The sequence below is a fragment of the Eleutherodactylus coqui genome, chromosome 3 (genome assembly GCF_035609145.1).
Source record: "Eleutherodactylus coqui strain aEleCoq1 chromosome 3, aEleCoq1.hap1, whole genome shotgun sequence".
NCBI lineage: Eukaryota > Metazoa > Chordata > Amphibia > Anura > Eleutherodactylidae > Eleutherodactylus > Eleutherodactylus coqui.
In genome coordinates, this window is record NC_089839.1 from 114558691 (window position 1) to 114581146 (window position 22456).

The 22456-nt window shown below is 41.8% G+C and overlaps 1 protein-coding gene across 1 annotated transcript in view; it reads right to left on the reverse strand.

Moving 5' to 3' along the window:
* VTA1 (vesicle trafficking 1) overlaps nt 1-22456 on the reverse strand; it is a 192781-nt gene that overhangs the window by 28318 nt on the left and 142007 nt on the right. Inside the window, exon 6 of the mRNA XM_066595977.1 lies at nt 2087-2251. Coding sequence (XP_066452074.1) covers nt 2087-2251 — 165 coding nt within the window. The remainder of the gene's footprint in view (nt 1-2086; nt 2252-22456) is intronic.

Sequence of the window (22456 nt, forward strand, 5' to 3'; positions counted from 1 at the left end):
GAAGACATAATGTATTGTAAAACATTTTTACAGTGCTAATCATACAGCATAAATGATGGGATCATTTTTCATACATGTTGATACAATAATGATCATCCCAAAAAGTATATATATCGTTTACAGATTTTTCCACTTTTGCACACTAAATTTAATTTCTTATTTATTTTTCTTTTGCATTACTGCATTCAAAGTCTGATAACTTTTTTAGCTTTCCATCGACAGAGCTCTGGGAGGGCTTATGTTTTGCATAACAGGCTCTAGTTTTTATTGGTACCCTTTTTGAGTACGCACGGCTTTTTTGATCACTTTGATTGCACTTTTTTGAAAGATGTAATTAATTTAAAAAATGTGCATTTTTTAAAGTATTTTTCATTTTTTGGGTCTCTGTGGAGGACTTGAACCAGAAAAGTTATAACTGATATGATAATGCACTGCAGTGGTTCTCACAGTAGCGATCATAGGCCATGGCAGGCCTGGACACCATTGTCTGGTACCCGGTTGCCATGGCAGACCATAGGCCCTCCGCGGTCACATAGCGACATTACAGAAGTAGTGCACTCCCTCTGTGAACCCTTTATTTGCCATGATCTATAGTGATCGCGGCATGTAAGGGGCTAACAGCGGGGACCGTCGTCTTCATCAATCTCCGCTGTTGCGGTGGGAGGCCGTCTGTCAGTCCCAGCAGTCTCCCGTTGCGGAATGGCTCAGGCTCACTTCTGAGCCTGTGCCATCCATAGGATATAAGTTTATGTCCTGTTGCTTTAAGTTCCACCTAACCAGGACACAAACTTACATCCTGTGTTATTAGGGGGTTAAGATGCATAACTAGCTGTGGATATAGAACAGTTGTGAAAGGAAGGAGATGGCCGTTTTTCTCCATATGTGATCCATGAAGAACTACTAGACACTCTAATAGAACAGTTATTAAAATTACAGCTTTGTCAACTCCTTTCGGCCTTTATCAGATCCCAATCGTATAATGGTCTATTCATGTAGTACATATACCAGTTATTGTAAGATGCCACGAAGTCGTTAGGAATTCCGGATGACCATATGAAGAATATTGCTCTAGAATGGTCTTTTAGACTTTGTGCTTGTGATATGGCGGAATCCATTTTGTTGGCTATATTGTTTTATATTAGTAAAGGCGGTTCTCCATGTAAGCTACTACATTATCCCTACATACAGCAGAGGACAGCAGTTATTTTGTATATATATTGTTGTAGAACTAGAGCATAGCCCATAACAGAAGGAGCTGCGGACATCCAATGAGATTTTGTGAACATACTAACCACCTCCACAAAAATGACATGGATTTCAGTTTGGCTGAAAGCTTAACCCACTAAGGACGCAACACTTTTTTTTTCATTTTCCTCCCAACTCTCAAAAAATCCTAACATTTTTTTAGCCACTGGTGTAGCTGTCTGTTGATTGTTTTTGCAGGAGTTGTATTTTTAAGTGCTACTGTTTAATGTACCATATAATGTACTAAAAACCTTTACAAATTTTTAAGTGGAGTGAAATATGGATTGGGGGTGGTGGTGAAGGGGGGGGGGGGGGATTCTGCCATCTTTGGGGAGGAAGGGAGACAAAATAAATTAATTTTCTGCCGCCTGCCATCCTCTGACAGCCATAACTATCTTTCCGTCAATATATTTGTGCGAGGGCTTCTTTTTTTTGAAGGACATCCTGTAGTTTCTATTACTAGGATGTTGGAATGCATATGACTTTTTGTTAGCTTTTTATTACATTTTTTCTTGGAGGGGGAGTGACCAAAAAAACCAAAGCGCAATTTGAGCGTTTTATATTTTTTTCCAAACAACTAAAAGAAACAGTGCAAAACCAAAAAACATGGAGGGAGCTTGTCTTAAGGGGTGGCGAAGGTCATGAACAACTAACAATTTTTTTTTCAAATTAATTTTTTAGACAAATGAATACATTACAATAAAACAAACAAGGAAAATAGATCATTTTGCAGTTTCAGTTTGGCAGTAGAGAAGTAAGGATTTCACCTTTGTGTTTTGACTAAAGACTTACAACTCAATAACTGTGATTGACTACAACCGGTATATAAAAACTGTCTTACCAGTACTGTGAGGAACTTCTGCCGGTGTGTTGGCTGGAGCATGTGCCCCAGGAGGAATCTGGATACTAGTGTAGTTAGAAGTTGGCATGTTTCCTGGTTGGTATGTGGATGATGACCTTTCAGGGGGTTCAATGCTTGCACATGATGGGCCTTCATCATCTTCATCTATAGAAAGATTTACATGTCTAGTAAGTGATCAATAAAGACTAAAAATTGAAATATTACAACATTTTATGAGCACAGCATTTGGCAGAATCCAAATGTACAATCAAGAAATCAATGAGGACAGCAAAGCTATATTTCTTAGATAGAAGGGCTACCAAGGAAATATTCTTTTCCCAACCAAAAACAAATACCGGTACATAAAACTCTAGTAATACATCAACATTAAATGGGAACACGCAAATATAAAATGACCTTTTGTATAAATCAAGTGTTTATGTTAATCCTCCAGTTTTCACCCTGATTGAAACTAATAATAATAGATAAGTAATTATGGCCGCTGGCAGTGATTTTTTTAATTGATATACCCTCTTTCTGTCATTCATTTGTGTGGGCAAACAGGAGACTGGTTCTTCCATCATAACAACACACCTGCCCACACACCGCTGAGTGGGATGCAAACGTTTGAAGAAAAACAGCTTGACACCCTTTCCACCCCCTCCATATTCACCCGATCTTGGTCCATGGGACTTTTTCTTTTTTTTAATGAGTGCTTTGAGCAGTGGAAAAGGATAAAACGTTTTGAACAGAGCCTTCCCCAACAATGTTGGCTGGCGTACACCTCAAAAAAGGGTCCCGCAGACATTCACCTCGCCACAGAAGCCTTTACTAGTACATCATGCTCACCAGAAGATTCCTGTTTTTTTTGGGTAACCCCACAGTATACAAATACTTCATGTTCAGTAAAAAATAAATAAAAAAAAACCTTTTACAGCAGTCATATCATAACAGGCAGCATTACAATGAAAGGTAACAACTGTATATAGGTATATAATTTAGACATAATGACTATCACTCAATCCATTTAAACGAACAAATTTAAGCGATAATCGTGCATTGTAACAGCACAAAAATCGCTCACTTACCGTTCTAAGCTGACTTTTCTTCAGGTTAGCTTAAAAAACCTTGTTGGCTCACTGGCTTCTTGGGCTGTGTAAACGCTCCCTGCTCAGTGCTTCCCAAAGGAGGTGACACGCTGAGCGAGAAGCGGAGGAGAAGCCCACGAGCCGGCGGCAAGTCTTTCAGTTTAAATGCTCTGCAGGAGCGCCAACGACCTTAGTGGTAACGTCAGCGCTTCTGCAGTCCTTTGAACGACTGTCAGCCTGTGTAAAAGGCCCATGAGGTAGGATCCACAATTCACAATGGGTGATGATCGCAGTTTATCGACTCTCCTCCCTGCACATTGACCTGCAAAACTCTGTCATAGAAAGCAATGGGACCCCTCCTGCCCATCGTATGAGGGGCCCATGATTACTGCTGTAAAGGATCTCTCTAAAAGCTGTTAACTGCAGCAAAGGCAAGATTGCCGTCCCATAATTAGGTACACACAATCTAAAAAATCTACATTAGGAAATTAATAAATGCAAATGTGTGTAACTATCTGGTTTTAATTAGTAAACATTACAGGTGATTAACTCCCTTTAAAAGGAAAAAAAAATAAAGCATGATGTGGTTCTTTTACGTCTCCTTGTGGATAAAGCTAAACATTGACAGAGGATCTTACGTATAGCTCTAGCATCTCTGCACATAAGACTAACGAACATTTTAAAACATAATTTAGTTATACAGAAATTAACAAGTGTTTCCAAGGATATCTAGCGCTATTATGTTCTTGAAGCAATCAAGGTTAACAAATCCGAGGAGGTCAACATAACATATAGCTGAGGCAGTTCATTACTCTCAGCCCGGTTAAGTCAAGGGGAAGACAAATGTAATTATGACCTTTATGTTTTCTTTTTAGACACATCTCGGTCTGTGGCCAAAGTTTGTCCTTTTGTATTGTTCACTAAAACATTTTTTGGAGTAAGCAGAAGGAAACAAAAAAAAAAAAAATTTACAGATCTGATTTAGAGGCACAGACTTTAAAAAAAGTCCATTGGTCAGAAAGGAGCTGGAGCTGCATGGCGGTGTTTGGCAGAGCTCGGAGGATAGCGGCGTTGTAGTGTGGTATGCATCTGGCATTTCTGGAGCGATACTTTTTGCTGCCCTGGGATAATTGTGGTTTCTGGAGTGACATTTGCGCTCAACTGTGGTATCTGGCGCTGCTAGGGTGAGATTTTATGCTGATTGTGGCATTTGGCGGTGCTAGGACAATTTTGTACTGCAATATTGTATTTGTTTGGTACTGCTAGGACAATTTTGTGCCGCATTGTGGTATCGGACACAGCTAGGAGATAGTATGTGATTTGCATGGTGACACTTGTTTAGCTCTGCAAGGAATAATATGGGCACCCTATGGTGATATTTGCCACTGTATGGCAGTATGTGTTAGTTGGTGATGCCCCGTCATCACCATAAATTGGCTGGCAAGACCTACAAGGAAAAAGTTTGAGAAGCCCATATCTATGGGATTAAACCAACAGATGACAACTAATAATACTAAATAGCCTTCTGAGCTCCTAGACTAAACTCAATTTCAGAGGAGCACATTGCAGATGCATTTACGCACCCATACTATGGATGATTGTACCAGTTGGACTGCACGTCTACTGATCCATATGACGCTCTCAGTTCGGGCCAGTAGGCTTGCTGGTGGGTTGTGATACTCGTCCATATTATGAGCAACACCCTCATTTGAAACTGGATTAAGCCCAATTTGAAGCAGCACTATCATTCTGCAATATAGATAGGGCATATTGTATGTGGGCTGGTGGGCCTTGTGTGCCAGGGCTGCTTTTTAATCCCAGTCTGGCCTTGGTGGAGGGCATGGTGATGAGGTATTCTGACTTTTATATATTACTGTGTCTGTGTTATACAACCCCAATTCCAAAAAAAGTTCGTCCGTTGTGTAAAATATAAATAAATGTAAAGAATGTAATATTTTTGAAATCTCATATCACCATATTTTACTTACAGTAGAACACAGAGCACATATCAGACGTTGAAAGTTGAGAGGGTTTTCCATTGCATTTTTAAAAATCAACAAATTTAGAAATTGATGGCAGCAACACATCTCCCAAAAATTGGGACAGGGCCATGTCTACTATTGTGTAGCATCCCATCTGGGAAGTGAGGAGACCAATTGCTGGAGTTCTGGGTGAGGAATGTTGTCCCACTCTTGTCTAATGTAGCATTCTAGCTGCTCATCAGTCCTGGGTTGTCTTTGTCAAATTTTTAGTTTCATGTTGTGCCAAATGTTTTTTCTATTGGCAAATGGTCTGGACTGCAGGCGGCAAGTTCAGCACCTGGACTCTTCTTCCGAGAAGCCATGCTGTTGTGATGGATGCAGTATCTGGCTTTTTAATGGTGCTGATGGGAAGCTGGATGGTCCCTCTCCTTATCAATCCACAGGACACAGTGTCCATGCTTTCCAATGAGAGCTTCAAACTTTGATTAAACTGACGACAGAACAGTTTTCCATTTTGCCTCAGTGCATTTTAAATGTGCTTTGGCCCAGAGAAGAGGCCAGCATTACCTTGCATTTGTGGATTGCACTGCAAACTATGTTCACAATGATTTCTGGAAGTATTCCTGAGCCCATGCAGTGATTACTATTACAGAATCACTCCATTTTTTAACACAGTGCTGCCTGGGGGCCCCATAGATCTCGAGCATCTAATATTAATTGTTGGCCTTGTCTCTTGTGCACATGAATTTCTCCTGATTCTCTGAACCTTTTGATATTATGTACTGTAGATGGTGGGATATTCAAAGTGTTTGGGGTTGTATTAACAGAGTATTAGGATGTATACAGTAAAGGTACCGGTATTTTCTTTTTTTATGCCCTTAATTATGGATGCATCCTATGGTCCAAAATATACAGTATAACACAGGGTTATTCAAAAAGGAGCAGATTTGGGGATTTAGGTACAAATAAACTACAAAAGGCAGGTACAGAATCCACACATAACTAAAAGGAGGGGGGTTTGGAGGTTTTTATGAAATACCACAAACTTTTATTTTATGCCAGTTTTATGGTCCCTGAGGTGCGTGAGGTTACTTATTCAACATGGGCACAATGTGTCACATGACAAACATCAAACCGGTTGTCCATTTGCCACACATGAATCACCTGGTCCTTAGTTATTAACCCTTTCCAATCCAATTTGTATCTTGGTTTTCCTAGGGGGCTTACTCTTTTTCTGTCATTATACAACGGCGCTATATGCTGGCTAAAGCCAGTACTGCATGAGGTGACACGTTGGATAGGTTCCAACAGCAGAGAGGCTGACAATATACAGTAAGAGAACCCTGATGGATGTCTTCCAACATCAGAGCTGTACAGACTTAAATCATAATGTCTTTAGAGGTCAGACAGTGGATTGGAAAGGGTTAAATTCACAGTTTCAACAATTTGCTGTCTGCGATCTTGAAGAGTAGCAGGCATAGATGGGACAAAAACTCTATTCCTTATGTACTCCTACAGAGAAAAATCACACAGGTAAGTTTAGGTGAACTGGGAGGCTATCATTGAACAAGATAATGTTGTCCCCTTCTTCCAATCCAAGGTGTCATTCTGATAACGCTGGACCTCTAAGTGAAAATGAGGCGAGGCACCGTCCTGCATGAAAATTAGGTTTTCAGAATCTTCTTCAAGTTGGGGAAACAGCCAGTTTTTGGCCCATAAACTTGCAGAAATAGCGCAAACCACATCCACCTTTGGTGATTCTCTCGCTTTCAACCAATACACAAGAATTTTCAGTTCCCCAAATTCTAATATTGTAGCGATTTACCTTACCAGAAAGATGAAACGTTGATTCAAAAAAAAATTAAGTGGTGCATAGTAGTTGTCCTAATCCATATCCTGCAGAACTGCAGCACAAAATTCATACATTTTGTTATGGCCATCTGGATGCTATGCCTTTAATAACTGTACGTCTTAATGTGCAGACGCTTTTTCAGAACAGGCCATACAGTTGATTGAAGAATACTAAGTTCAAGGCTTACGGTTGTGTCTTGGGCTCCATTCGAAAGCATCTCTAATAGGTTCACACTTAGCACACTCAAACCGACTAAACATTTTCTCCTGTGGTGCTGCCATTAGCCTATAAACTATAAACAGCAAAAAACGGCGCTGCAGCAGGAAATGGAACTTACTTGAATCCCTTTCCTCTTTTCAGTAATGTGTGGATGGTGTACCTGTCTTTCATAGTTTGTTTGCAATTTAATACCCTGTATATACTTAATTTCTCTATACACTGTAAGACACAGTTATTAAATGCAAGCTTGCACCCCCAATTCTACAGTAAAGGCTGGACAATTATCTGTCAGGGATGATTTAGTGAATCCTGCACTGAGCAGGACATTGGACCTGATGACTCTGGAGGGCCCTTCCAACTCTACCATTCTATGATCATATGACTCTGGACTTGTTGATATATTAACTACACAATGCAATCAGAAATCTGTAGAAAAACTGTACCGCAGAAACACCTATTAATCGCTTTTGAAAAATTTCAACTATATGAGATGTGGAATTTAGTGGATACCTGTAACATGAGCAGTAACAGCTGGGACTTACAATTGTTCTGTAATGTTAAACATGCTTCTGTCATTTTTAATGGCACTAAATGGAAAAATAGGCCTGTGTTTTAATGTGAAACATTGACTCCTCAGATGGTAATATTTATTTCTAAATATTACGATCCAGAACAGAAGGGCCAAGAGCCTACAGGACTCTGTTGTGCAGGAGAGCACCCGTAAGTCAGGGATATAATGCATCCATCACAAATATATTCTTCTAAAGTGAAGTTTTTGAGGGTACATGAAAACATGGCTTTAGTCCTTTCGGGACACCCTTTTGAGCTCCTATAATTTTAATGGAAATCTAAGACAAATTAATGATTTTGTAGAATTAAACAAAACAAAAAAAACAAAACAAATTTATTTCTCACATGTGAATGGCATTTTGTGAAACCGCACTCTGAAAACTGCACTGCAATCTTATGAAATGTCAGTGCACAGTGTTCGCCAAGTCTGCTATGGCTGAACGTGGCTCCATCTGGACAGAAGAAATAAAAAGGGAAGCGGCCACTTTTTTTCCTCCCCAGACAGTTTCAAATGGCAATGTGCGGTAATTGGGTGGGATGATGAGCTTAGCTCCACTCATCTTTTGAGTAGCGGCATGAATTTATTTTAACTACAGAAATTTGATACACATCCTAAATTAGACTGGCTGAGTCATATATTTTTTGGTGGCAAAACTAAAATTATTCAGCCTGTTTTATTTTTGTTTAATAAGTAGAGATGAGCGAACCTACTCGGCCACGCCCCTTTTTCGCCCGAGCACCGTGATTTTCGAGTACTTCCGTACTCGGGCGAAAAGATTCGGGGGGCGCCGTGGGTGAGTGGGGGGTTGCAGCGCGGAGTGGGGGGGGGGAGAGAGAGAGAGAGAGGGCTCCCCCCAGTTCCCCGCTGCTACCCCCCGCTCCGCCTCCCCCCGTCCCCCCCGAAACTTTTCACCCGAGTACGGAAGTACTCGAAAATCGCGGCGCTCGATCGAGTAATTACTCGAAACGAGTACGTTCGCTCATCTCTATTAATAAGTAAACATAATATTATGTTCATTATTTCCCCATTTGTTTTTTCTATCTCCAAAACACAAATTGGTTAAAATTCATTTCTTTATTATTAACAACTCGTTAAAATTGCAGGGCACTAATAGAGTCCTCGAACCTCCTGTTTAAAGGAATGGGACCCAACACATACACTCAAGCAGTTATAGAACAGAAAAAGGAGAAAAAGCTTACTCTTATCCAAGATAAGGGTATCACCCGCATAGAGTGGCTGGTATAATTGATGATTCCTATATAGTTTAGAGTAGAATATTCCCATGATTAGGGTTTGGTTCCAAACCCTAATCATATGAATATTCTATTCTAAACTATATAGGAAACGGTGGATACCATCCACAGATACCTCACACTTCCCTATAGTTTTCAAGGAAGCAGACCTGAGGGATACTGCTACTACTGTGACATCTAAATCATCAATTATACCAGTCACTCTATCCGGGTGATTTTTCTGTTCTGTAACTGTTTGAGTCTAAGTGTATGTGTTGGGTCCCGTTGCTTTAAACAGGAGGGTCGAGGACCCTATTAGTTGTTAGTAATAAAGAAATGAATTTTAATTGATGTCTACACTGTGAAAGGGCATAATTGGAAACAGTAGATATTTTTGCCTCAGTGAAATTTTTCAAAAACACAAATTGGTCAACTAAAAAGCCTTCACAAAAAGGAATTCTCCAATTTCCATACATCTGAGTGAACTTAGACATACTTATGTTTGAATAGTAATTAATTCCGAAAGGTAATTATCCCCAAATCATTTATAGCCATCTGGGACATTTTACTGATATCCAAATGAATAATGGAAACATGCATGTGTATAGTATTACTCAGTGTCCATGTCCTTATCGAATATCCCAATACTAAAGTGCTCAAAATTACACTTAACCCATTGTCATCCACTGATCTCATCCCCGAAGTGCCTTTAGGGAGAAGGAGTGGGCCCTCTCCAAACCCTCTAGACCCTGCTGTCTGTTTGGCTGTAACAATTCTTTCAGAAGCATGACCACTTTATATATTTTTACCATTGAAATGATGTGCATGATCCATTAGGATTTAGTATTCAGTCAAACCTCTAATTTCTTTGGTAATCCGTCCGAAAACAAATCGGCCAAACCTGAAACCAACGAAACTCGAGGCAATTATTTCCATAGGAATCAATGTAAATCCAATTAATTTGGTCTAGACAAAAAACACACCAAACCATATTTAATAGAGCATAAATATGGTTTTTAATACCCAAAACAACCACATAAATATTTATTATTCATTTATATACTACTGTAAGAATTAATATATGTTCATTTATAGTACAGTAAAGAATAAATGAACATTTAACATGTTATTGAACATGTTACTGTGTTTTATCTGTGCTGTTGCGAAATTCTTGCTAGAGATATCCCATTTTGAATCATTAAAGGGGTTGTCCCGCGGCAGCAAGTGGGTCTATACACTTCTGTATGGCCATATTAATGCACTTTGTAAGGTACATTGTGCATTAATTATGAGCCATACAGAAGTTATCAGAAGTTTTTCACTTACCTGTTCCGTTGCTAGCGTCCTTGTTTCCATGGAGCCGTCTAATTTTCAGCGTCAAATCGCCGGATTAGACGCGCTTGCGCAGTCCGGTCTTCTTGTTTTCTGAATGGGGCCGCTCGTGCCTGAGACCGGCTCCTGGTAGCTCCGCCCCGTCACGTGCCGATTCCAGCCAATCAGGAGGCTGGAATCGGCAATGGACCGCACAGAAGCCCTGCGGTCCACCGAGGGAGAAGATCCCGGCGGCCATCTTCAGCAGGTAAGTAAGAAGTCACCGGAGCGCGGGGATTCAGGTAAGCGCTGTGCGGTGTTCTTTTTTAACCCCTGCATCGGGGTTGTCTCGCGCCGAACCGGGGGGGGGGGGGGGGGGTTTTGAAAAAAAAAAACCCCGTTTCGGCGCGGGACAACCCCTTTAATTACTGGTATTCTATTTATTCATTATATCTTTGAGGCGCTGTGTAAGGGTACCTTCACACTGGAAATAAAATCGCACGATTTCCCAGCGCTGCGAGAAATCGCTAAATTATAAAGCCAATGGGTCCCTTCACATGTGAGATGTTTTAAGGCTTGCGATGCAACGTGAAAACAAAATCGCAGCATGTCCTATCTTTCTGCGATTTCGCCCATTGTTTCCAATTGGGCCAGAGGCAGCAGCACCAGCTTCATTGAAAGCAATAGGAGATAATCGCGATCCTCTGCCACTGCTGTGACAATCAGAGGCCACACTCAGCCATCTTAATGAATGGCAGAGCGCTGCCTCTGATTGGTCACAATTGGTCAGCCAATAAGAGGCAGCGCTTTTAGGAGCCAGGGATTTTTCAATCCCCGGCCAGAAGAGATACTGAAAAAGAGTTCCGGAGGTGACAGCGCTTCTAAGGTGATGTACTATTAAATTTTTTTTTCCTGCAGCTAGGAATTATTCTCGGGGCAGGGCTTATATTTCAAGCCCCCCCACCCCCGAAATTCCTCACCACGGGGAGTCCGATCATCAATGAACACTGACAGTGCTGTCACAGTGTTCACTGATGAAGGGACTTCCCGCAGGGATGAAGGAATCCCCTTCCAGTGGCAGAGGATTGCGATCTTCTCCCATTGATTTCAATAGGGCCGGGGCCGAAGCTGCTGCCCCCGGCCCCATTGAGGACAATGGGGGAATATCACGATGTCACAGCTGCAGCAGGGGATTTCTTAAGCGATCTTATCCCATTGATTTTAATGTGGCTGGTGCTGCTGCCGGTGGCCCCATTGAAATCAATGGGAAATGATCGCTATCTCCTGCTGTGGCTGTGACAGCTATGGCAGGAGATTCCTTTAGCACTGCTGTGATGCAGGGTTGTTTCTCTGCGAAAACACATCGCATTCAGGGCTTTTCAGAAGGATTGGGAGAGCGATATTGGGCCATCAATATCGCTCTCGCCAGTTTGCAGGAGGCCTTAGGATCCCTGCATATTGTGTGGAAGCATTTGTTTTGTTTTTAATTCAGGTATTTTTTGGGTGTTCCTGTGCTTACTAATAAATATTTCAGAATTGTTATTTTTGGATGGGTGTACACTTTGTTTGAATATATTTCAGCTTCTCTTTTGCACTACCCTTTATTTAACCCCTTAGTGAACAAGCCTGTTTGCGCCTTAATGTACATGTCAAATTTTAGAAATCTGACCTGTCACACTTTAACATAGAATAACTCTGTAAAAGTTTTGCATATCCAAGTAATTCTGATACAGTTTCTTCGCCACATGTTGTACTTCATTTAGGTGGTAAAAATAGGCTGATATAATTTGTGCGTATTTATTAAAAACGCCAAAACTGGGAAACCATTTTTTTGCACAACGGGGCCCAAACCAAAAGGAACAGTCAGTGGCTTTCAGAACAGGCATGTTGCTTGAAGGTGTTTTAGGCCCATAGCACACTTGTAGAGCCCCATGAGCAGCGAAAATGCGGGAGAACCCCCACAAATGACCACATTTTGAAAACTAGACCCCTTAACGCATTCATGTAGGGGTGTACTGCGTATTTTGATCCCACAATTTTTGTAGGAGTCTGAGCAAAGCAGAAGGAAAAAAAATGCAATTTTTATTATTTTGGCAATTGTGTCATTTTAAAAACAGTTTTTCTTGTATAGCAGTAAGAAACGCTATCTTTCTCCTTAGGGAGAGCACCTAGACTATGGGTGGGGAGACTCAAATGGCGATGCATGCTCCTCTGGCTAATATGCAAATAAGGGAGATAGACTAAAACCTCCACAGTGTCACCTACTGGAAGGCAGCATTCCTTCAAGCCAAAGTCAGACTTTTTTTTTTTACAAGCCTCGTAACAATGACCGGGAATTAAAAGCAAAGCCAGACTCCATGTACAGACAGCTATTTCAGGGTGTTTGCCCTTCATCAGTGTACAGTAGGAGTCTGGCCTTGCTAGTGAGAGGCCTGGGATGGGGGTCAGAAACGCTATCTTTTCTCCTTAGGGAGAGCACCTAGACGGTGAGTGAGGAGACTCAAATGGCCATGCACGCTCCTCTGGGTAATTTGGAAATAAGGGAGATGGAATAAAACCTCCGCATTGCCACCTATTTGCATATTACCCAGAGAAGCGTGCATGGGGAAGATGAAACAAACTTTTTTTTTTTTTTTTAACTTTTACATGATTGCTATTATCCATTGGATAACAGCGATCATGTGACCAGGAACGGCATACAGCACTTCCTGATGACAGCTCCCTGCTCTCGGGTACTCATACTAGCTGGGATCAGAGAGCTTTTAAATTTCCCAGGCCTCCCGGCCTGATGCGTGTGGTGTATGGACCTCTGGCACACAAGCACAGACGACAACATCAGGTTATGGAGACCACAACTCCGCGGGATGGAGGACGGGGGTGAGTACACTCGGCTCCCCTCACGGATCCGATCTGTGAGGTGAGCTGAAACTTAAACTTTTTTAAACTTTGTATTCACTTTAAATCGCAGGTACCCAGGGAATACTGGCAATCACATGATCGGAGGGGGCTTCATGCGGCCCCCCATAACAGCTCAAAGTTGTCAGCGACCTCAGGTAGTCAGCAGTACGTAGCTGTTACGTTCTCAGCTCACAGGGCTTTAATCCTCAGAGGAAGCGTGTTTTTATGGCCCTGGGGATTAACCCCTTGAGTGGCGGGTTTCCTACCACCCTGTCGTGCCCACCAGGGCAGGTTTTTTAAAAATGGTCTAATCATTGAATTTCAACTAATTTTGCAGTTGCGTCTCAAGAGCCATAACTTTTTCATTTTTCCATTGACATGGCCATTAGAGATGAGCGAGCATACTCGTCCGAGCTTGATGCTCGTTCGAGTATTAGGGTGCTCGAGATGCTCGTTACTCGAGACGAGCACCACGCGGTACTTGTCTCGATTACACGAGCACTGACCATTGAATTCAATGGAGCCGGCAATACAGCCGGCTCTATTGAAAGCAATGGGCTGCCAGCGTGTGCGGGATGAATTGTCGGGAAGAGCTTAAATATATAAGCCCTTCCCTGCAATTCATCCAGAAATTTGTAAAAATAAAAAATATATATATACTTACCTGGTCCCGGCAGAACGATGTTAGCCCATTGAATTCAATGGAGCCGGCAATACAGCCGACTCCATTGAAAGCAATGGGCTGCCGGCGATCGCGGGATGAATTGTCGGGAAGGGGTTAAATATATAAGCCCTTCCCTGCAATTCATCCAGAAATGTGTAAAAATAAAAAATATATATATACTTACCTGGTCCCGGCAGAACGATGTTAGCCCATTGAATTCAATGGAGCCGGCAATACAGCCGACTCCATTGAAAGCAATGGGCTGCCGGCGATCGCGGGATGAATTGTCGGGAAGGGGTTAAATATATAAGCCCTTCCCTGCAATTCATCCAGAAATGTGTAAAAATAAAAAATATATATATACTTACCTGGTCCCGGCAGACGGAGTTCAGCGCGGCAGGCTGCAGTTCTCCTGAACTGCTCTGAACAGCTGTGAGTAGTATTCAGCAGCCGGTGATTTAAAATCCCCGCCTGCTGAATGAGAGGCCTCTGATTGGTCACAGCCTGACCAATCAGAGGCATCCCTCACTCACACCCATTCATGAATTCATGAATGGGTGAGTGAGGGCTGCCTCTGATTGGCTCAGCTGCCCCTGAGGAGAACGATCTTTACGCTGACAGTGGGGGGGGGGGGGGGGGGGTCTCACTCTTGCCGCTATTGTGGCTTAATAGTGGGACCTGGGAACTTGAGATACAGCCCAAAATGTAGCTCCTCGCCTGCCCTATTCGTTTCTGTGTCGTTTCCATCACTTTCTTGTGTTTTGCAGATTTTCACAAATGAAAACCTTAGCGAGCATCGGCGATATACAAAAATGCTCGAGTCACCCATTGACTTCAATGGGGTTCGTTACTCGAAACGAACTCTCGAGCATCACTGAAAGTTCGACTCGAGTAACGAGCACCCGAGCATTTTGGTGCTCGCTCATCTCTAATGGCCATATAAGGGCTTGTTTTTTGCGGGACAAGTTGTGATTTTTTAAACAGGGGGGAGGAAAAAAATGGGCCATGTCATTAAGGGGTTAAATAATGTATTAACTTCCTTCTCTGGGTCATTATGACGCATGGATACCACATGTGTGATTGTATTTTTGATTTTTTACAAAGTAATGGGAGACAAGTGTTTTTATAATTTTTTTACTTTTTTTTATTTTTGTCCCTTTAGGGGACTTCCACAGGGAGCCATCAGGACCCCCTGATCACATTCCGGGGGTCCGATGGTGACAGCCCTTTACATGCTGCAGTGACAGCCCTTTACATGCTGCAGTCACATAGACTGCCGCATGTAAAGGGTTAACAGCAGAGATCGGAGGTTTTCTCTGATCTCTGCTGTAAGAGCTAGTACCTAGCTGTCCTCTGACAGCCAAGCACCAAGCTCTCCCTGCCACAGAGACCATCAGCTTGCTTCTGACAAGCCGATGGGTCTCTATGGCAACCTGTAAACAAAGCGGGAGATTGCCGGCATATCGACAATATCTTCTGCTGGTTTTTCAAAGCCCTTGCTTTGTTCTCTGTGGGTCTGTGCAGGCAGAGCACACTGTCACAGCTTGTGGCATTGTGCTCTGCAGCTCCCATAGTGATACATAGCCCGGAAATCTTCCGGGCTATGTCGCTGTGAGCAGTGAAGCTCGTCCCGGAAAATTTCCGGGCGTGCCACTCAAGGGGTTAAAGCCCATCAAACCAAGACGTAAAAATACTAAGGGGTGGTCACTAGGGGGTTAATAACAACTAGGTTGATCTGAAGAGGAAAGTCCTGCACAAATTCTTGCCATCCGAAAGATTTGAAGAACCAGCGGCATGGGCTTGACGCTAGTTGAGTAGAGCCAAATGAACAGGTATAGAGCTGGTACGTGATTTTTTTTTGGATCAATGAAAGAAAAGAAGAATTGATTTTAAATTTATGCTTTACATCATTTAAGTCAGTATACAGAAAATAGAAAGTTCTATAACTTAAGCCAGTATAAAAAAAGTTATTCAACAATTATGTGTAGCAAACAACATTTATTCAAGCCAAAATGTTTGCCCCGTATTAATAGTTATAACGAGTATAGATGGAAAAAGCATATAATTCTCTTTTTTTACAAAGCAGGTAGCCAATAGCCACCTGGCAGATGTTTCAGAATGTCAACAATGGTTTACATCAAGACCAGGCAAAAAGCAAAAAAAATATTTGACCAGGACTCGGGCAGACTTTTTATGTCAGCGAGGCCATTAAAGAGGGTGTTTTTGTGCTCTTTCATTAAACAGCTTCAATTCTTCATGGAATGTTAAGAAAAAATATAAAGAAAATGTAAACTGGTTCATAAGAACAATATGTCCTCGTGCCATAAAAAAAAATCTATGTTTGTGTCATTTTACAGCAAGTACTCGGATTTGTGGAGAGCTGACCGAGGTACACCTGAAGCTGACCTCTGAGAATGATTAAGCTGTACCATTCTGTTTGGTTTTCCATGGATTAGTGGTGTTCTGACGACATGAGCCTCCTCTCTAAACCAGGGCAGGACCACGCTCACACAGAGAGCACCTTTGTAGCTATGAAAACACTGGCTGCAGCAGGAGTGTGGTTTCGAGAAGCACATGGGAAATAGTATTTTTGATGGTAAAAAAGGGAGCAGTAAGTTTAGTATATTTAAACATGGGCTCTTCATTGCTTTTCCCTGGTTTGCTTATTTTCATCCTTTGCTTACATACGGAAATAACTTGCAGATTAGGATGAATGTAGTACAATGCCAACACTGTTTCAACATAAAATAATTCTGAACGCAAGGTACCCATCATATTCTGCTACACACGGCTCCTAAAACTGCCACACAATGTAAACCGACTAAAGAGGCCACTGCATCCACCCAAGCAGCAGATGGCAATCATTTTTCCACTTGCCCCATATTCCTGCCAGTCCGTCTATCTCATTTTATTCTATTAAATATATATCCGCCCCGAGAATATCTTTATAAGATCACATCCTGTCAAACATCCTGCAACTCATATTACCTCTGAATTCTTACATTTTTCCCCCACCTCTTCTTTCTCTCTTGATTGCAGATTTTACATGAAATTCGGCCATGTTAGACACCTTCATTTATACCTTCCACTATTTTTTTCTTTATAGTGCAAACATTTTGGGTAATTTTTTTGTCTTCTTGACCTTTTTAATGCGTAATTTTATTTCTGTGGTGTTCCTTTAACACCTTCTTGTTTTATTTTATGTGGTTCTTTCTTATCTACACATCACTGCTAGTCTAATCAGCTTTATCGGATGTCATATTGCAATTTGACTTTCATACTGTCTTTGGAGACGGGTTTATAGATTGTACTGCAATTTTATCTTCTACATGCCTTTTTTTCTAGTAAACTTTTTACTATTTCCATTATTTGATTTAGCAATGGTAATTTTACATTTCTGTTTTGGTACCTCACACGTCTGTTTAATATATTTACCTTTTCTAATCCTTTTTCTTTTTTACTTTAACCTTACTCTTAACCCATTAGTGGCAGCTCTATTGCCTTTTTACGTCCTGGTTTGCTGGTCTTTAATCCTCAGGCCCGTAAAAAAAACGCTCGCTCTGAGGATGCGGACTGTGGACGTGACAGCTCCTTGCTGACAGCTATCGGCGATCGCATTAAAGTGAATTTAAAGAAAGAGAAAGTTGAAGTTTCAGCTCCGTGAAGGGAGCTGAGAGTTCCCACCCCCGTCCTACAATGGATAACAGTGATCATGTAAAGTAAAAAAAAAAAATTATTTACATTTCCTCTCCTCCCCTCATGGATCATATCCGTGAAGGGAGATGAAATTATGTACCTAAGGCCAAAATGGCATGGCGGACGCATGCGCAGAAGCCGCGGATTGCTGGAGTAATTTAAAATCTCTCTGCTCCAGGCTACAAACCGTAGCTGACAGCCAGGAGATTTCCCGAGGAGTCGCAGTACGCGGTCCTTGGTCACGTGATCACTGTTATCTAAGGTTAAGAAAAGTTTCACCTCTTGTCACTGATCTGATCCGTGAGGGGAGGTAAAATTACTTACCTAAGACCTCCAGTGATGTTCCCCGACGGGTACTCTATCCGCGGACCTTTTCCCAACTTCAGTGCATGTGTACGTCACCAAAATGGCAGACGCATGCGCAGAAGCTGGGAAGAGCCAGGGAGATTTAAAATCTCATTGCTCCTGACTACTAAAGGTAGCCAAGAGCCTGGAGCAGTGACCGAGTGTCGGGGGGAGCAGTCACCGGTCAGGTGATCACCGTTCTCCAATGGATAATGTAGATCACGTAAAAGTTAACAGTTGAACTTCAATGCTCCTTTCGGTTTGGGCCCCGTTGTGCATACGGACATAAGATTGGGGTCACAATGGGTATGTTTCTGAACACGGTACAAACAGAGGTATCCATTTTGGGGTGCAAGTCTTCATTCATATGTGTGCTGTACAAAAAAATGTTTTTAAAATGACACAATTGCCAAAAAATGAAAATCGTAATTTTTTCCTTCTGCTTCGCTTAGGTTAAGTCAAAAATTGTAGGGTCTAAATATGCAGTACACCTCTACACGAATTTGCTAAGGGGTCTAGTTTTCAAAATGGGGTCATTTGTGGGGCTTCTCTGTCTCTTAGGCCGCTCAAGGGCTCTACAAGTGTGCTATGGAGCCTGAAGCACCTTCAAGCAAAATGTCTGTTCTGAAAACCACTTGCTGCTCTTTTCCGTTTGGGCCATGTTATGCATACAGATATAATATTAGGGCCAGAATGGCTATGTTTCTGAACACAGGACAAACAGGTATCCATTCTGGCATGTAAATCCTCATTTTCATGTTCGCTATAGAAAAAAAAATATGTTCTTAAAATGCCATATTAGAAAATATCAAGTTTTTATTTTTTTCTCCTCTAAATAGCATTAACTCCTAAAAAAAACTTTGTGGTCAAATTACTAATGACCCCCATCAGTGAATACATTAAGGCGTCTAGTTTTTAAAATGGGGTCATTTGTGGGGGTATCTATCATTCTGACACCTATGAGACATTGCAATCTTGGCTTGGTGCCGGAAAAGAAAGTGTTCCTGAAAATGTTGATAAGTAATGTTAAATTTGTACGTCTCCGAAACGGGTAAACAAAAACTAAAGTTTTTCAAATGTGTGTCCAGAATAAAGTAAACAGTTGGAAATATATCTTATCGCACATTTGTACAGTATGTTTGCACATGTTTAAGATGTATTATAGTTGAAAATATGAAAAAAAGACAATTTTATTAAAACGCTCCCAACTTTGGCACTTTTAATAAATATACACAAATTCTAATTGGTCTATTTTTACCAACTAAATGAAGTACAATATGTGGCGAAGAAACAATGTCAGAATAACTTGGATATGCAAAACCTTTATGGAGTTATTTTATGTTAAAGTGACACATGGCAACTTTCCAAAATTTGTCTGTCACTAAGGCGCAAACAGGCTTAGTCACTAAGGGATTGATCTAGCATTGCCTATTTTTAGAATGTAATCCAATTGAACTGATGAAGTGATTTCACCGCAAAACATTTTCCAATGCTGTTTTGATTATAGAGAAGTTTGAACTCAATCATTCTAAGAATTTGATCGCTCATGGAACATTGCAGCAAACCACCAGTTCACCCATGCCCACTTAGGCCCCCTGCACAGGGGCGGAAATTCCGCAGCGGGATTTCCGACCGTGCCCGCTGTCATAGGATTGCATGCATGCACGCAATCCTATGCACACAGCCGCGATTTGTCCTTGTGAAAACACAGACAAATCGTAGAAGGCCCGCACAGAAATGTCAGTAGAAACTGGTCGGCTCCGCTCTGCGCATGCGCCAGCTGGGCAGCAGCCAGCACATCACAGAGAAGAGGAGATGCCAAGAGTGGGTGAGCCGCAGGTCTCTGCAGGGGCACGGCTCCGCATCCCGCTGCGAGAATTCTAGCAGCGGGATCTGACCCGGCCTTAGGTGGAGCAGTATCTGGTTAGCAGCACCTCTAGATCTTGTACACTGTTAATCCATATTCCCCTTGCCTCTTCCTTAAGCCACTTATACTACGCAGGCTTTGCTCCATCCTTTTATTCTATTCTGCATCTACATCTCTTCAGTCCCTACCTTGCTCGCAGGGTACCGGCTAGACCAAAGTTCTGGGTTGTCACTTACAGAAGGTCTATAGTGATGTTTGAGCCAATGACATGGATTAGTGCACCAATAGGATACAGAAAATAGACCATCTCCTAGACCTCTACATGAGGAGAATCTTGCATCTGACAAAGGACGTATCCAACCAACCTACTCCAGTAGCCACTGAACCCAAGGCCCTCCCCAAACTTTTTCTGGACTTTGAGAACTTACTGAAAGAGGAAGCTCAACACCATCTAGATTCCAAGTTCCTCAAAATTTACTTGGAAGAAAGTATCCTGAAAGGTTTGAGCCCCATGCCTCTTTGCCACGTTCAACGACGAATCCCTTTTCGAAAGACTTGCTTTGTCTACTCAGTAGAAAACATGAAAGTTTAAGTTGTGCCTTGAATGACTTCATAGTGCTTATCTGGGAACAGATCAGCACCTTCGAATCACACCCAAAATTTCTTTGGTACGACAGAATCCTAACATGTAGGAGGTTATCGTAAAAGAGTTCTTGAAAAGAAACTTTTATAAAAACTTCAAAAAGGGATTGTGAGTAATACAGAACTAAGTATATATATAAAAAAAAAGACAATGAACCAACATTCATCCTCCGACACAAATAAAACTGACAATAGAAATATACAGGCCTGACCGCTAAAGCCTCATAGTGAAAACCAGTTCAGCAATTCCTTGTTTAGGATATTACCTAATAGATTGCAAGAAAACTCGATCCCCCCCACTTATGGGCCTTAATGTTGCATGTCCTGAACAGGTCTATACACTCCCCTAGGAGCCCATCCGAAGGACCTTAAAAACATAACTCAGAATGACAATCCACAACTACAACCTTCCTACCCAGTAAATGTGGACATCACACTCCAGCATCTCACCCCTGATTGTGCAGATGCGTCATTCCCTAAGACCACAGATCCCATCATAGAGAAATCCACTACACCTATTTTACCTTCGACTTTGGAAGATTCGTTAGCCATACTATGACCCCACCAGGTCTGACTTCAACATAGCACAAACCACAGTAGAAAGACCAAAGTATACCTTTAGTAGTCCCTTACCCTCCATGCAACTTAATCATTCCTAGCCTTTTTATTAGACCTACCCAACTCTTTAATTTCTATTTCATCTACCATATTCGGCAGAGTCCAAAAACAACCTGAACCGCCAATTATTTCAATAACCAGTGACAGAAAAGGAAGCTAGAAGTAAAAAGAAAAGAAAAACAGAAAAGTAAAGACAGGTCCCAGTAAAACTAAACAAACCCAACTCAAAAAAGAACAATTTGCACTTTAAAAATCTATAATTTATCCCACCATACCCTCCCTCAGACAGAAGACCAACTCCTCAGCAGAGGCCTCTCTTTCTGCCCAAGTATGAAGTTCAGTAAATGTGATTTATTGATATTAACACATTCATTAGAAATCTGACCCTAACTAGACATTTTTCATCCTACATACATCTGAGAATGACCCCATTACCCATGACCCCTTAACCCTGATACAAGCCAAACAGATGTCTCTCCATTTACCTAACTGGAGCCCTTAAAAAAAAACACATCACAGAGGCAATTTTATTGACATTTTTGACTCCCGGGTATCAGAATTTAGGGACAGTAACAACACATGCACAATCAGAAACAACCTCAGTAAGGCCGCCTACAGACGGCCAGGTCGGATCCCGCTGCGAGAATTCTCGCAGCGGAACCCGACCCGAGCCCCTGCAGGGACCAGTGCGGCACTCACCTCTCCCACGGCTCTTTGATGTGCCAGCTGCCGGACAGCCGGCGCATGCACAGAGCGGAGCAGGGGCACCGGGAGAGCCATTTCTGTGCGGGCCTCTGCGAGTCTGGTTGACACAGCTTTTCTGAAAGCTATGGATCATCCACCCAACAATAATAATGGAACACGTACCAATGAGCTTATTAATTATAACCACAATTTCATTACTACTTATAACCTCTGCAACAACAGGATACAAACAACTCTAGAAAAACATTGGCCTATTCTGTTACGTCGCTTGTATCGTTTCAAAAAAAGTCAACCTAAACAACGGATGCCATTAGAAGGGCATGCACATTAAAAACCTTCTCAGCCCCGGCAATTTAAAAGCTGTCAAATCGCACCTGACACGGAACCACCAACATTTCCCAAGTTGGTTGGCTGCTTCCAACATGGAAAGAACAACTGTAAATGTTTTAGTAGCATTTGCCACAATGCACAAAATTTTTCCAACTGTATGAGTAAAGAAAACTTTCTAAATCAGATCTTTTGTGATTTGCTCCTCCATGTTTGCAATTTACTTATTAGAATGTCTCTGCATCCTCCAATATGTCTTGTGTACTGCTCAGAATTTGAGATGCTGAATTAATAAACATAAATTTCCCCCCCAATAATGGTTTCTTAAATCATAGCTTCTCTAAACATCCTTG